Here is a 15,456-nt window from a genome sequence, read left to right as displayed (position 1 = left end):
GAAAAATCAGTTCCTCAAAAGACCGGGGAACCAAAGGTTCTGGAAAATCGATTTTAGTACTTGTATATATTATACAATAGTGCGTAATTGAAGGGCGATTTGGCTACTAATTCTCGTTGGCTGAGTGTTTTTCGTAGAGGTCCCTCCTTCTTATGACCGTATATGTTTGCTGGGGTGTGTGGGTCTATATGCATATATACATACATTTATCATTGCATCTTGGTACTGCGTGACTGGAAGGGCCTCACGAGAAGTCCATTGATTAGAGGCCTAATCAATAAGATGCCAAATGTTGGAGTTGGATTAGAGTTGACTAAGATATAAACTATCAAATGCCACCTGTAAATACCGATACGATGTATGTTTGTAATGTATGTATGTATGTATGTATGTATTCATTCATTCATTGTTCCTCGAGTGTCTTGCGTAAATATCTTCCTTGCACATATATTCTATTACATTGTTTTTTGACATTACAGTATTGAGTACGCTGTGTCATTGAGAAATATATAGACCTCTATATGTATGTATATAAATACGCGTGTGTACGCGCGTATATATATATATATATATATATATATATATATATATATATATATATATATATATATATATATGCACACACACACACATATCCAATATATGCATACCTATTATATTTATATTCATCTATACTGAGTATAGTTGCATCCAGGTTTTCAGCCGAAAAGAGAACTGTCTGCATCTTAGATAAAACGATGTTTGGGACATTTCCTCACACACACACACACACACACACACACACACACACACACACACACAAGCACGCACATGCACGCACACATACATGCGCGTACACACCACAGATAAACAATGACATCGATGAAACTACATGTGCACGACGAATTCGTTGAATGGTCTTCTGTGTTTTATGGCGTGAATAATTTTGACGACCTGTGATTGAATGTCATTGCAGTTTGGTGTTGGTGTTCTGCGAATAAGAGACAGCCCACACATTCAATGCATTTCCGTATGTATATTAATGCACGTAAATATTTTCATATACATCGTATATGTACCAACATCTATGTACACATACACACACACACACACACACAAGCACAAAGATGTAAAAGAATAGTTCTACCTATATATATATATGTATATATATATATATATATATATATATATATATATATATATATATATATATATATATATATATATATATATATATTTATATATATGTGTGTGTGTGTGTGTGTGTGTGTAATACATAATATATATACGTATATATACGTATGTATGTAGATATATATATGTATGTCTGTGTTTGTGTGTATATATATATATATATATATATATATATATATATATATATATATATATATATATATATATATGTATGTATGTATGTATATGCGTAATACATATACAGACACACGATCCCAAGGAATATACTTCAAGTGATTGCTTATGGATTTGTGTGAACTCAATTTACCATACCTATGCTAAATTTTATCGTCATTCGTGGTATATTCGCATGTTCTTATGTGTGTTTGCTATATAATCTCAAATTATATAAAAACCTTAATAACAACCCCTTTGCTTCTGTGTTATATTTAGGTTTTACGACTGGATCTTTAGCATTGATTTCGACCAACGACTCTTCCAGTGGTTATATCGACGGAACTGCCTATTCATTATAATAAGTGGTGTTTGTATTCTGCCGACACGTCGTACCCTTCAATCACTCTTGGTAGATCAGGATCAGACCATAGTTTGTAGAAAGCATGGACTCTCGAGATTGTTTCCGTCTAACGAATTTTATTCCCAAGTGTTTGTTGGGTCGTCTCGAGTCTTATGACATAGGTTTTATGCACCTTGTCCGTGTTTCCTGGAAGTGATCCGGCCTGAACTATCGCTATCTTATTGCTTATAATCTCTACTCAGTCACTCTGGTCCATAAAAAGATAAGATAAAATCGAAAATTTACTGCCAACTGCATTAACTTTCTCACGTTCTAATCTGGTTTGGTTTAAGGAAGTCAACCCATTGTGTTCTCTCCTCAAATTAATTTGTTTGTTTGTTTGTTTGTATGTGCAGGGCGTGTGGCGTGTGTGTGTGTGTTGGTAAGACGTGTATGTGTTTGTGGTGTATATGTGGGGTGAGTGTGAGGTGTGTGTGGTGCATGCATGCGTGTGTGTATGTGTGTGTATGCGTGTGTGTGTGTGTGCGTGTATATGGAAGAAGTGGCGGGGGCGAGTACTGACTGAACTTATTTCCATTGGTGGCGAGAAAAATTCTGAACGGTTACATACGTACACTCCATGGTTTAACTGTGACCCAAGTCAACACCGACAAAGAGGCTTTACGACAAATAAATAAATAAATAAATAAACAAACAAAACATTTCACACTACAACACTTGCGCAAAATCAATTTTGACTCCTTTCTACTTTCACTTTCTCTCTGTCTCTTCAATTCTATGTCTGTTTCTCTACATCACTGGCTCCAAAACCACAACAACCTTGGACTTTTAATTAATTGTTTATATAATTATGAAGGGGAGACTACAGGCACATAGCATAAGCGCGGAGGCGGAGGCGGAGACAAAGTGGTAGGGGAAAGCAAGAGACCATCATTATTTAATTATAATTTAAATACCTCAGCTACTAAATTATATCACTAGATATTATTGCACATAGGTACTCACGCACGCACACATACTACATATATTACGATCGTTACTCCTAGTTTCTCGCCACCGGACTTATACGCCGATTAACATAACCGTTTGAAGATGAGCAACGAGGAACTCCGAGTAACGGCTTTCAGTAAATTATTTCACTATTTTTAGTATCGAGTACTCTTTTTATCCGACCCTCCTGTTTATAATCACATGCGTATACACACTCATTCACACTCACACACACAGTCACACACACACACTCGCACGCACACAGAGGCACACAAACGCGTATGTACACACATCACACATGTGTGTAGCATTCTCTTGTTTATGTTTGCACATACATTACATCATATTTGTTTACATTATATAGTCTGTTAATTGTTTCATTAACAAGCGTTTATACATACATACGTACATACATACATACATACATACATACATACATACGTACATACATACATTCATACGTACATGCATACATACATACATACATACATACATACATACATATATACATACATATACACTCACACACATGCACACATCTATAATCTATCTATCCATATGTATGTACACTCACATATAAATCGTGAGGTGTGTTTCTTAGTGGTTCGGGTTTCGGCTCACGATCGTAAGGTCGTGAGTTCAATTCCCGGCGACGCGTTATGTCCTTGAGCAAGACACTTAATTTCACGTTGCTCCAGTCTAGTCGACTGTCAAAAATTGAGTCGTACCTGTAATTCAAAGGGCCGGCCTTGACACGTTCTGTGTCACAGTGAAATCTCACCGAGAACTACGTGAACGGTATGCGTGTCTGTGGAGTACTCAGCACGTTAATTTCACCAGCAGGCTGTTCCGTTGAACAGATCAACTGGAACACACATTGTCGTAACCGACGGAATGCTATTTGTTATATAAACCTTAAGCATTATATGTATATAAGTTTGTATGCATAAACATCTATACGATACTTGCGACACAGTGGCAAATATAAATACATCAAAGAAACAACCTATGTATCATGTTATTCAAACAGAGAAATAAATGTTATCATGCTGGGAGGGTTATTTGCGGACATTGAACATTACTTATTTCCTCAAATCCCTCTATTTTACTATATATTATTTTTTTCAAATCCAGGTCATCATTATTCGAACAAACCGTTCGTCTGAGGCAGTGGTTTTCAACTGGGGTTCATATAAGATTTTGTTGCTAAAATTTATGTCTAATGAATTCGTTATACTTCTTCAATGGACTAAATGTTTTAACATTTTTAATGCAATTCTTAATAATATTTAATAATAAAAATATAGTAGGATTTTTTAAACATTAAATAATCTATGAGGGTCCACCCGAATAAAATAGGAATGGAAGGGGTCCACAGGCAAAAAAATGCTTGAGAACAACTGGTCTAAGGCATTCTAGCCCCAACCACATTGTTTTGTTTTCTTCTGTTGTTGTAATTATAGGATTACGTTGCCCTATGTGTATTTCTTTTATTAAAACTATGGTATGATTTGAGAGAATTTGGTTGTTATTTTTAGAAAATCAAGTGACCTGCATATAGGATCTCTCTCGTTGGCTCAATAATGTAGCAGATAAAGTACCGGGAAATTCGTTCACTACTTTCGCTGTCTCCGTCGTCTAGCTACGTTAGTTACACATGCTGTGATGGTGCTATATGTCTTATTGAAAACTTAAACGAGAATTATCCGTGATATAAGTGTTAAAATTCGATATGAACTAATAATAGACAATCGGTGGTAATGGTGGTGGTGGTAATAATTGTGGTGATGGTGGTGGTGGTGCTAGTTTAGTCGGTAGAGGTGGAATTGCGAATACACCCACACTCATAGATACGCATGTATGTAATGTATGCATGGCTGGATGGACGGGATGGAGGGTGAGGTGCAATGTATATAAATAATGTGAGTGTATGGAGGGACGGACGGGTAGGCGGGTGGGCAGATGGCTGGATAGGTGGACTGCAATTAAGGTGAGAGTATGACTGGATGGAATAGATGGAAGGATTGATGGATAGAAGTAAGGTATGTAAATAATTCTTTCTAATGTTGGCACAAGAGAACTAGTTAGTTCATTACATTGACCCCCACCAGAGCTTAACTGGTACTGATTTTATTGATCCGGAAATGATGAAATGCAAAGTTGACCTTGGTGAAATTTGAACCCAGAACGTAAAGACACGAAATGTCACCAAGCTTTTACTCGCCACCAATGTATATAAATAACGAGCATTTCTATACGTATGTGTGTACATATATATTTACATACTTGAAGGCGGCGAGCTGGCAGAATCGTTAGCACGCCGGGCGAAATGCCTAGTGGTATTTTGTCTGCTGTTATGTTCTGAGTTCAAATTCCGCCGAGGTTGACTTTGCCTTTCATCCTTTCGGGGTCGATAAATTAAGTACCGGTTGCGCACTGTGTTGATGTAATCGACTTAATCCCTTTGTCTGTCCTTGTTTGTCCCCTCTATGTTTAGTTCCTTGTGGGCAGTAAAGAAATATATATTTACATACTTGCATGTGTATGTGTGTGTGTGTGTAGGCATACATGTATGTATGTATGTATGCATGCATTTTAAATAAACAACAACTTAACCATTCGCGACTATGGGTCTGTGTGCTGTGAGTTCCAGTATTGCTGAGGTCAACTTTGTCTTTCAGCCTATCGAAGTCAATAGAAAAATACTGCTGTTCGAATGAGTCTGCCATTTCTCAATCAAATCTTGATTGAGTGGACCTTCGATCAAAGATCTTTCTACAAAATTCATTTGATCTTCGTGTTATATTTCTTTTTCCTGTCATTGTATATTTAGGACTATATTACCTATCGTGAACTTAGCTCTTTTAAAGATGATAAACAATGTACAATTTGGGGGAGAGTTTGTTTGCCATTTCTAACATGTCAGACAACCATGTAGTCACAAGTGTAGCTAGAGGGGGTGGTCCACCCTGGTTGAAACCACTTTTGGGCCTGCTGTAGGCAATATGTATTTTTTACGAGGGCCTGGGGGTTGGCAAACTGAAGGGTTGCCCTGGGCAGCACACACTCTAGCCACTCTAGTACATGTAGTGACTCTCTCTACTCTTTTTACTCTTTACTCTTTTACTTGTTTCAGTCATTTGGCTGTGGCCATGCTGGAGCACCGCCTTTTAGTCGAGCTAATCGACCCCAGGACTTATTCTTTGTAAGCCGAGTACTTGTTCTATCAGTCTCTTTTGCCGAACTGCTAAGTTATGGGGACGTAAACACACCACCATCGGTTGTCAAGCGATGTTGGGGGGACAAACACAGACACACAAACGCACGTACACACACACACACACACACACACACACACACACACACACACATATATATATACATATATATGACGAATTTCTTTCAGTTTCCGTGGACCAAATCCACTCACAAGGCTCGGTCAGCCTGAGGCTATAGTAGAAGACACTAGCCCAAAGTGCCATGCAGTGGGACTGAACCTGGAACCACGTGGCTCGTAAGCAAGCTACGTCTTTTTTCGATTCATGTCTTGCTGTTGTTTAACCCCCTCCTTAGTCGGCGCTGATCAAGGTGACCTGTGATTAAAGACATTCACGCCATGACAACGATCCTACTCTCAGGATGACGTCTAATCCAACACATTCTGCTGGAAGGGGCAGCTGGGTCTACCTCGGGTTATAGCCTACTGTCTTAAGAAACTAAAGGACATCATACATTGGAGAATGTCATCCAAGATATGTGATACTCTTTCTCTTTACTCCATTTACTCTTTTACTTGTTTCAGTCATTTGACTGTGGCCATGCTGGAGCACTGCCTTTAGTCGAGCTAATCGACCCCAGGACTTATTCTTTGTAAGCCTAGTACTTATTTTATCGGTCTCTTTTTGCCGAACCGCTAGGTTATGGGGACGTAAACACACCAACATCGGTTGTCAAGCGATGGTGGTGGGGGGGACAAACACAGACACACAAGCATATACACACACTATATATATATATATATATATATATATATATATATACATATATACGACGGGCTTCTTTCAGTTTCCGTCTACCAAATCCACTCACATGGCTTTGGTCGACCCGAGGCTATAGTAGAAGACACTTGCCCAAGGTCCCACGCAGTGGGACTGAACCCGAAACCATGTGGTTGGTAAGCAAGCTACTTACCACACAGCCACTCCTGAAAAGAAAAAAAATGGATGATCATAGCTGGAATGTGTAAACCAGTGATTCTTAAGCATTTTTTTGCAGCCCCACTGTTGTTATTCTTAGCACCCACCTATGTGGTGAGTGAGGTATCACAACTAAACTAACATACCATGGATAATGATTTATAAATTTTACTCTAAAAATGGATTGTATTGTATAAACTTTTAACAGTGAAATGATTCAGAAGTGGCTGTGTGGTAAGTAGCTTGCTTACCAACCACATGGTTCCGGGTTCATTCCCACTGCGTAGTATCTTGGGCAAGTGTCTTCTACTATAGCCTCGGGCCGACCAAAGCCTTGTGAGTGGATCTGGTAGACGGAAACTGAAAGAAGCTTGTCGTATATATGTATATATATATATATGTGTGTATGTGTTTGTGTATCTGTGTTTGTTCCCCAACATCGCTTGACAACCGATGCTGGTGTGTTTACGTCCCCGTAACTTAGCGGTTCGGCAAAAGAGACTGATAGAATAAGTACTAGGCTTCCAAAAGAATAAGTCCTGGGGTTGATTTGCACGACTAAAAGGCAGTGCCCCAGCATGGCCACAACCAAATGACTGAAACAAGTAAAAGAGTAAAGACAAAAGTTGTAAATTTACTTTTTGAAAGCTAATGTCTTCTCTGCACCTGATGAGATCTCATTATATTTTAATAACCGTTACTGCTTTTAATATAATTATTACTACAGGTAGAATTTAGCATGTTAATTATGTCACCCCCCCCACTAGTGCACCCAAAAACCTAACACTTCCTTTGACATGCCCAGCACCCCCTTGGGAGTGGAACCTCTGGTCTAAACCAGGGGTTTTCAAATTGTGGTCCGTGGACCACAGGGGGTCCGCAAGGACAAGACAGGGGGTCCGTGGACAGCAAATACTTTTTATGGGCAATTTGATTTTATATATGTTTTTTAATCGAAATCTTTTAATTGACAATAAACCTATTTGTTAAATACTGTTAAATAAATAAATGTAAAAATATATGTTATTTTAAGCAAATATTTATGTATAAATTTCATAAGCGTTTATAAGGGGGTCCCTAAGGTAAAGCCTGAAATATAAAGGGGTCCACAAGTCAAAAAGTTTGAAAACCCCTGGTCTAAACAATGACAACTGCTATTATCTACTAGTCCTGCCACAGCTACTGCTGCTACCACTGCTACCACCACTACCACCAACCAAGTCAAGGAAGCTGCACTTTCATGGTTGCTTGACCTACATGAAACAGTAGCAAGACAAAAAGAAAATCAAATTAGTTTTGTGTATTGTTTTCCTTACACTTTCAGAGCGTAAGATATGAATGAAAACAAGTTCTTTATGATATTTTTTTTTCATGCCATTTGTATTTAAATTGCTCTTGTTATTGTTTTGCTCTAGGTCAACCATGCTTGTGCCGATGTTGTTGTTGTTGCTGTTGCTTTATCCTAGCTCAACTTTCATTGAAAGAGATTTATATCCAAAGTTTTTCCTGCTGTAACACACCCGTTTTTTTTTTTTCTTTTTTACCCATAGTATATTTAGGATCACTGAGGTGTGGCAGTGGTTGTGTGTGTGTGTGTGTGTGTGTGTGTGTGTGTGTGTGTGTGTGGAGTTTTCTTTATAAGTACATGATTTTGAGTTCTACCTCACTGCATGGCACTTTGAGTAAATGTTTTTTTACTAGACTCTTTGGATCAACTAAACTAAGTTGAAAATTGGGAGACAGAAACTGTACAGAAGCTCGTTGTGGTGAAAAAGGATCTTCAGACATTGGATCTTCAGACATTGGATCTTCAGACATTGGGCCTCACAGAGGGAATGACAAGGAACCATCACTCTGGCAGTTTGCTTTGCTTGAGAAGACATGTCAGGCTAAGTAAAATCATGGTTGTCCTGGCATACAAGCATGTCCCTGCATCCCTCTTCAACTGAACGATCCTAATCTTGCGGGTTCTTGGCCTGCTGGTGCCACATAAAAGTCACCAGTACCAGTGCCATGTAAAAGCACTCATGCTGGTGATGCATAAAAAGCATCCAGTACACTTTGTAAAGTGGTTGGCATTAGGAAGGGCATCCAGCCATGGAAACCATGCAGCACTACAGCTGGCCAGCCCCTGTCAACCTGTCCAACCCATGCCAGCATGGAAAATGAACATTAAATGATGATAATGATTACGATGATGATAACGAGGATTATGATGATGATGATATATATACTCTCTCTCTTTTACTCTTTTACTTGTTTCAGTCATTTGACTGTGGCCATGCTGGAGCACCGCCTTTAGTCGAGCAAATTGACCCCAGGACTTATTCTTTGGATGCCTAGTACTTATTCCATCTGTCTCTTTTGCTGAACCGCTAAGTTACGGGAACGTAAACACACCACCATCGATTGTCAAGCGATGTTGGGCGGGGTGGGGGGGGACAAACACAGACACACAGACATATACACACACATACATACATACATACATACATACATACATACATATATATATATATATATATATATATATATATATATATATATACATATATATATATATGATGGGCTTCTTTCAGTTTCCGTCTACCAAATCCACTCACAAGGCTTTGGTCGGCCCGAGGCAGTGACCTGAACAACAACGACAACGACAACGACAACGATAACGATAATAATAATAATAATAATAATAATAATAATAATAATAATAATAATAATAATAACATTGGAAAAATACCTTTGGAATGAGAACCCAGGTTCAAAATTTCCCCAGGACACCTGATGAAGGCTGGAGAGTATATCAGCCAAAACGTTGTGTTAGCAGCAAACAAGAGGAGGACAAATATCTGTCAAATGTAAATAATATAAATAATATATATATATATATATATATATGTGTGTAAGTTTATATATATATATACATGCTCTTAAATACAAAGACCCTCCCCGGTGAAGAATGTACCCTGAACATAGTTATTAGTGACTTTTCCATGCCAGCATGGAAAAGGGACGTTAAATGATGATGATGATGATGATGATATACATATATGTATATGTACATACAGATATGACTGTGTGGTAAGAAGCTTGCTTCCCAACCACATGGTTCCAGGTTCAGTCCTACTGCATGGCACCTTGGGCAAGTGTCTTCTACTATAGCCTCGGGCTGATCAAAGCCTTGTGAATGGATTTTGTAGAAGGAAACTGAAAGAAGCCCATTGTATATATATATGTTTGTGTGTCTGTGTTTGTCCCCTCATCATCACTTGACAACTGATGCTGGTGTCTTTATATATATATAATGTGAGTTTAGAGGAATATATTATCTGGGTGGATACTGTGGTAGCTCTCAGTTATGTTCCAGGTTATGGCTAACCACATTGATTAGTATTTAACGTCTATGGCTACTAGAAGTTGTCACTCATGCTGTAAATTCCTCTCTGATGGGTAATTCTGTGTTCACTTCAGTGGATGGTAATATTATCTAGAGTGTATATTAGCAATAATTACAACAATAGAGATAACAGAAATTGGTACATACTCAAAATTTATTTCTTTTTACTTTACGATGATATACAACATATTTTTATGGCTACGATGACCTACACGTGTTTCCACTGCACAGAGTATAATCAGCTGCATATACAACTGAGCATAATTTTCTGTGCAGCTTTGTTCTGGATTTTTCAACCAGCTTATGCTCAAAGTGAACATTTTAAAATAAAAGGAAATAAATATATATATATATTCTGAGTTATCCTTTATTCTCATAAAGTTGGACATGTTTATAGGTTCATGGTTTATGGTGCTTACATGGTGCCAGTGCCTTGTAAAAAGTGCTCAGTACACTCTGTAAAGTGGATGGCCTTAGGAATGGCATTCAGCTGTAGAAGCTATGCCAGAGCGGACATTGGAGTTTGGTACAGTCCTTTAGCTCACCAGCTCCTGTCAAACCGTCCAACCCCTTGCAAAACAGATGATAAATCATTATGGGGATGATGGTGTGTGCATATGTGTGTGTGTGTGTGTGTGTGTGTGTGTGTAGATCAATAATGATATTCCACTTCTTCACTTGTTACAGTCTGAGAGAAAGAGTGATGTGTTGTTTACATTTCCTGTTGCTGTAACAACTGCTTATACCAACATTGCATTTTCTAAGTCCAGTATATGAAGAAATCTCTTACTTAAAAAGCAGGGTTGGCAATAGGAAAAACATCTGGTCATAAAATGATGCCTCTGAATAAGTCTCTATCCAACCCATGTCAGCAAATTAACAAATGACTGAGTGAATAAACAAATGTTTAGGAATACATTATTTAGTCTGTCCTCTCTATTTCTGTTGGGAATATATAGTTTAAGGGAAATTTAACGGGCGTTTCTAGCTGGTGAAGTGACTGTATATAGTTTCCATTGTTTACTTGTTGCTAGAGCAGATGTATGTATGCTGATGCATATGCTAATAACTTGGTTGTTGTTCTGGCAAAATCACTTATATTTATTGGTTACTGTTAATCCTTGGAGCATTCAGCTTTCAGGAGTCAGTAAGTGTGTGTTGGTTGAACAATGAGGTTAATATAATTGATGAATATACTCCCTCAAAATTCTTATTCTGGTAACTAATTAATGGTGACTAGCAGAATTGTCAAGGCAAAAGGAAAAAGCTTTGGTCTACATTTTCAAGTGAAATCCTATAGAGGTTAACTTTGTCTTTCCTCCACCTGTCAAGTGCCTGATAAAATAAATAAGTCAAATTCAAGATTTGATTAATAAACTGTTCCCTAATGCTTACATTTGTAGCTTTATATTTACAAGGCTTTACTACCACATATCTATCTATCTATCTATCTATCTATCTATCTATCTATCTATCTATCTATCTATCTATCTATGGAAGCTCATCATGTTTGAAGATCATGAGAAAGCAGGAAATTCTTAAATGATTATGTAAACCAATCCTTGAATGAAAGGCTTTGGTGCACTTGTGGCATGTTAAGATAGGAATTGTGACAATGACTCTTCTTTCTTTTGGCACCAAAAAAGTAATCTACATACACACACACACACATGCTTGCATGCACACATGCATGCACACACACAAGATGAAGTTTGTCTATTTGCTATAGAAAATCAATGAGTTGAATTTATATATTCAAAATGAACTTCATAATAACCAGTTCTTTACAATCAAATTAACAAAACCATTTATTTAGTTATTTGCACAGTATTTAATTATGATATTTAATTTTGAAACTAAAATCAATGATTATTGTTTACAGTGTACATTACAAAATGTAAATATCTGATATAGGAAGAGATTAAACTTTCCTCTCTTGGAGTTCATAACTACCTTTAAAAGGAATATAAACATGATGGTATAATTTTGGCAGTTTCAGACAGACAATTTAGTTACAATTTAATTAAAAAAAAATATTTAATTTAAACAATATTGTTATACCTTTTTGAAAAAAAATGCTCTTTTTATGCTTTCTTACTGACAATATACTGCTCCACCCCTACCCTACGATGCAGTTTATTGATCAAAATGAAGTTGCTACTTATTCAATGGGGCTTCTAAATTCTTTAGAATTTTCAGGATTGTTTTTTCTTGGAGATTATATAATACTTTACTGAAATTTATTTCAGCCTAATTTTGAGGAAAGGGGTAAGTCAATCACATCAACTCTAGTACCTGACTGGCACTTATTTTACTGATCTTGAAAGGATAACAGGCAAAGTTGTTGATCTCGGTGGAATTTGAACCTGGAATGTAAATTCAGACAAAATGCCACTATGTATTTTGTTTGATGTGCTAATGATTTTGCCAGCTTGCTGCCTTCATGATAACTAGATTGATAATAAAGGCATTATAGCCTCTTGTCATTGAAGCTCAAATTCAAACTGGTTGTAGCCACAAAGATAATTTTATTACTAGGATACTTATAATAAAACAGCGATACCATTTCAGTTTAAGTGCTTACAATTTCCAGTGAAATTATGTTTTACTCTAGTTCTATAGCATTCAAATTACATTGTCGAATGTAATAAGCATTACATTCGACAATGTAATGTTCAACGTAATGCTTATTAATTAGTGATTCACATTGTTTTGAATAAATCATGCATTATCTCATAGTTTTGTGATTTCAATGATTATTTGTTTATTATTAAAATAACATAGTAGGGCAAGTGTGGAAGGCCAAATCTGACCACCAATTTTAATATTAAAACAAGTAGAGTATTTGGGCCAGATGTGGTTGGTTTATATGTTAAAAGGTCAGAGTTGGAATGGCTAACAATCTTTGTAGCTACTCCCCATAGAGAAACCATGCAGTGTAGTATACGAAGAAGTATTACAATTTCAAATGAATTTCTGTTTGAATGTTTGTTGGTTTCTCCCTTCCTAAATTTGGTTTAGTTACTGAATAATGTGCTGAAAAGTATTATGAGATTTCAATTTTGCTGATCTACTTTTTCACCTGTGCAGTGTGCGGTTACTCAGCATTCACATGCACATACATGCATGTATGTATGTATGTATGTATGTATGTATGTTTGTATGCATGCATACGTGCATGTCGTTATTTAGTCTTATTTCCAACCTAGATCCAAAGCTGCTTCACTGGAATTTCAACATCAACAGGGTCTTTTTGTATGTATGTATGTGGTGTGTGTATGGGTGTGTGTATGTGTGTGCATGTATTTTCATGCATATAGCTGCATGTGTGTGTATGTATGTATGTATGTAATGTTTATATGTATGTATGCATATAAATTTATATATATATATATATATATGTAGAAGTTTGAAAAGGAACACACGAGTTGATATGTATGGAAAAAAAGGTTAAAGTAGAAAATGCTAAGATAATTTTATAAAAAACATTTCAGTACCGGTTTTAACATTTTCTATTTTGACCTTTTTTTTCCATATATATATGTATATATATATATGTATATATATATATATATATATATATATATATATATATATATATATATATATATATATATATATATATATATATATAAAATACAAAGGATATATAAGCATGTATACACACATATATGTACATACTTACATCTACATGTGTATATAGATACATATTCCGGTACAGGACGTTAGAAAAATGAACTACAGACAACGGAACGAACACATAGGAAAACAAATAGCCACTTGGAATTATTCCTTCATCAGCTGCCTCTATTCTAAACTAGGTGTTTCGAGCGTGGCCGTTTTCGTGCGGGTGACACGTAAAAGCACCCACTACACTCTCTGAGTGGTTGGCATTAGGAAGGGCATCCAGCTGTAGAAACTCTGCCAAATTAGAATGTAGCCATCCGGTTTCACCAGTCCTCAGTCAAATCGTCCAACCCATGCTAGCATGGAAAGCGGACGTTAAACGATGATGATGATGATGATGATATATATATATATATATATATAAATAATTAAGGGTACTAACAGGCAGTATTAGCATGCTGACATAGCAGTCAAATTGACCAAACCACAAGTTTTCACTTAAACACAAAGGTGAAAGCGGGCAAATGAATAAAAAATCCTAAGACGCCACTCCCTACCAATGACGAAAATAATTGAAAATTGAAAAGTCAAACATACAAACTTGTGGTTTGGTCATTTTGACTGTTGTGTCAGCATGCTGGTACTGCATGGTACTGCATGTTACTACCCTCAAGTTTGAGAATATTTTATTCAGTCTTGGAAGAATGCATTAATTATTTCAGCCTGGCTGTGTTTGTAGACAGTTGAAAAAAATACTTTTAACAACAAAAAAATAAATTAAATGATAGCATTGTAGTTATGGGTGGGCCCCCTTAGTCAATATTTTTATACCCAGTCCACCAATAAAAACTACATGACTTGTGGTTTTTATCACAATATATTTACTCTTAATTGATTGAGTGCTATACTATTTGTTGAAGCCTTACCACAAACTACTCATATATATAATACACACACATATATATATATATATATATATGGGAGAATATACAAATAATAACAACAGACGAGGACAGGTGGTGTAAATAACAAAAGTATATATTAGTATGACGCTCGGGAATATGGAAAGTCTTTGACGTTTCGAGCTACACTCTTCAACAGAAAGAATACGGAGACAAGGAGAAAAACACGGAGAAAAAAAATTGAATAGTGTTCAGTCAACGGTCAATCGTAATAATGGCCGATCATAACAATGGCTGACCGGAAGTTAGAAATTCTTATTTCAGGAGAGCTAAGAAAGGGGGAGATAACAAACGGTGATCGGGAACAAGGGGCTGTGTGTGGGAGGTAGAATGCTGGTGATCTTGAGGTATGTAGTGTGAAAATGGGGAAGGGAGAAAGGGAGAAAGTAGTTGGTCAGTTGTAGTGTGTGCGTGGTGTGATGCGAGGGTATTGGTATGGTGTGCATGGTGTGATGCGAGGGTATTGGTGTGGTGTGATGTGAGGGTGTTGGGAGGTGGGGAAGGCATGGGTGGAGTGTGGGTTAGGCTGAGGGTGGGGTAGAGGTAGGGGTCTGTGGGTAGGGTGGGGTATGTGGGTAGGGGTGGGTGGTGGGTGTA

General features: G+C 36.9%; 1 protein-coding gene across 5 annotated transcripts in view; it reads left to right on the top strand.

The window, feature by feature from the left end:
* The window catches only part of LOC106880276 (choline/ethanolamine transporter flvcr2a), a 319,269-nt gene that overhangs the window by 122,204 nt on the left and 181,609 nt on the right, over positions 1-15,456 (top strand). Inside the window, exon 1 of one of the 5 annotated variants that reach the window (XM_089349396.1) lies at positions 822-1,009. The exons of the other annotated variants lie outside the window; for them this stretch is intronic. Within the exon in view, the coding sequence (XP_089205522.1) occupies positions 1,000-1,009 (10 nt within the window). The 5' untranslated portion in view covers positions 822-999. Of the gene's footprint in view, positions 1-821; positions 1,010-15,456 lie in introns of those variants that run through there. 5 annotated transcript variants of the gene reach the window in all.

The sequence above is a fragment of the Octopus bimaculoides genome, chromosome 3 (genome assembly GCF_046866305.1).
Source record: "Octopus bimaculoides isolate indiv1 chromosome 3, ASM4686630v1, whole genome shotgun sequence".
Taxonomy (NCBI): Eukaryota; Metazoa; Mollusca; class Cephalopoda; order Octopoda; family Octopodidae; genus Octopus; species Octopus bimaculoides.
Note: the sequence above shows the minus strand (reverse complement) of the source record. Positions and strands in the feature narration are given on the sequence as shown.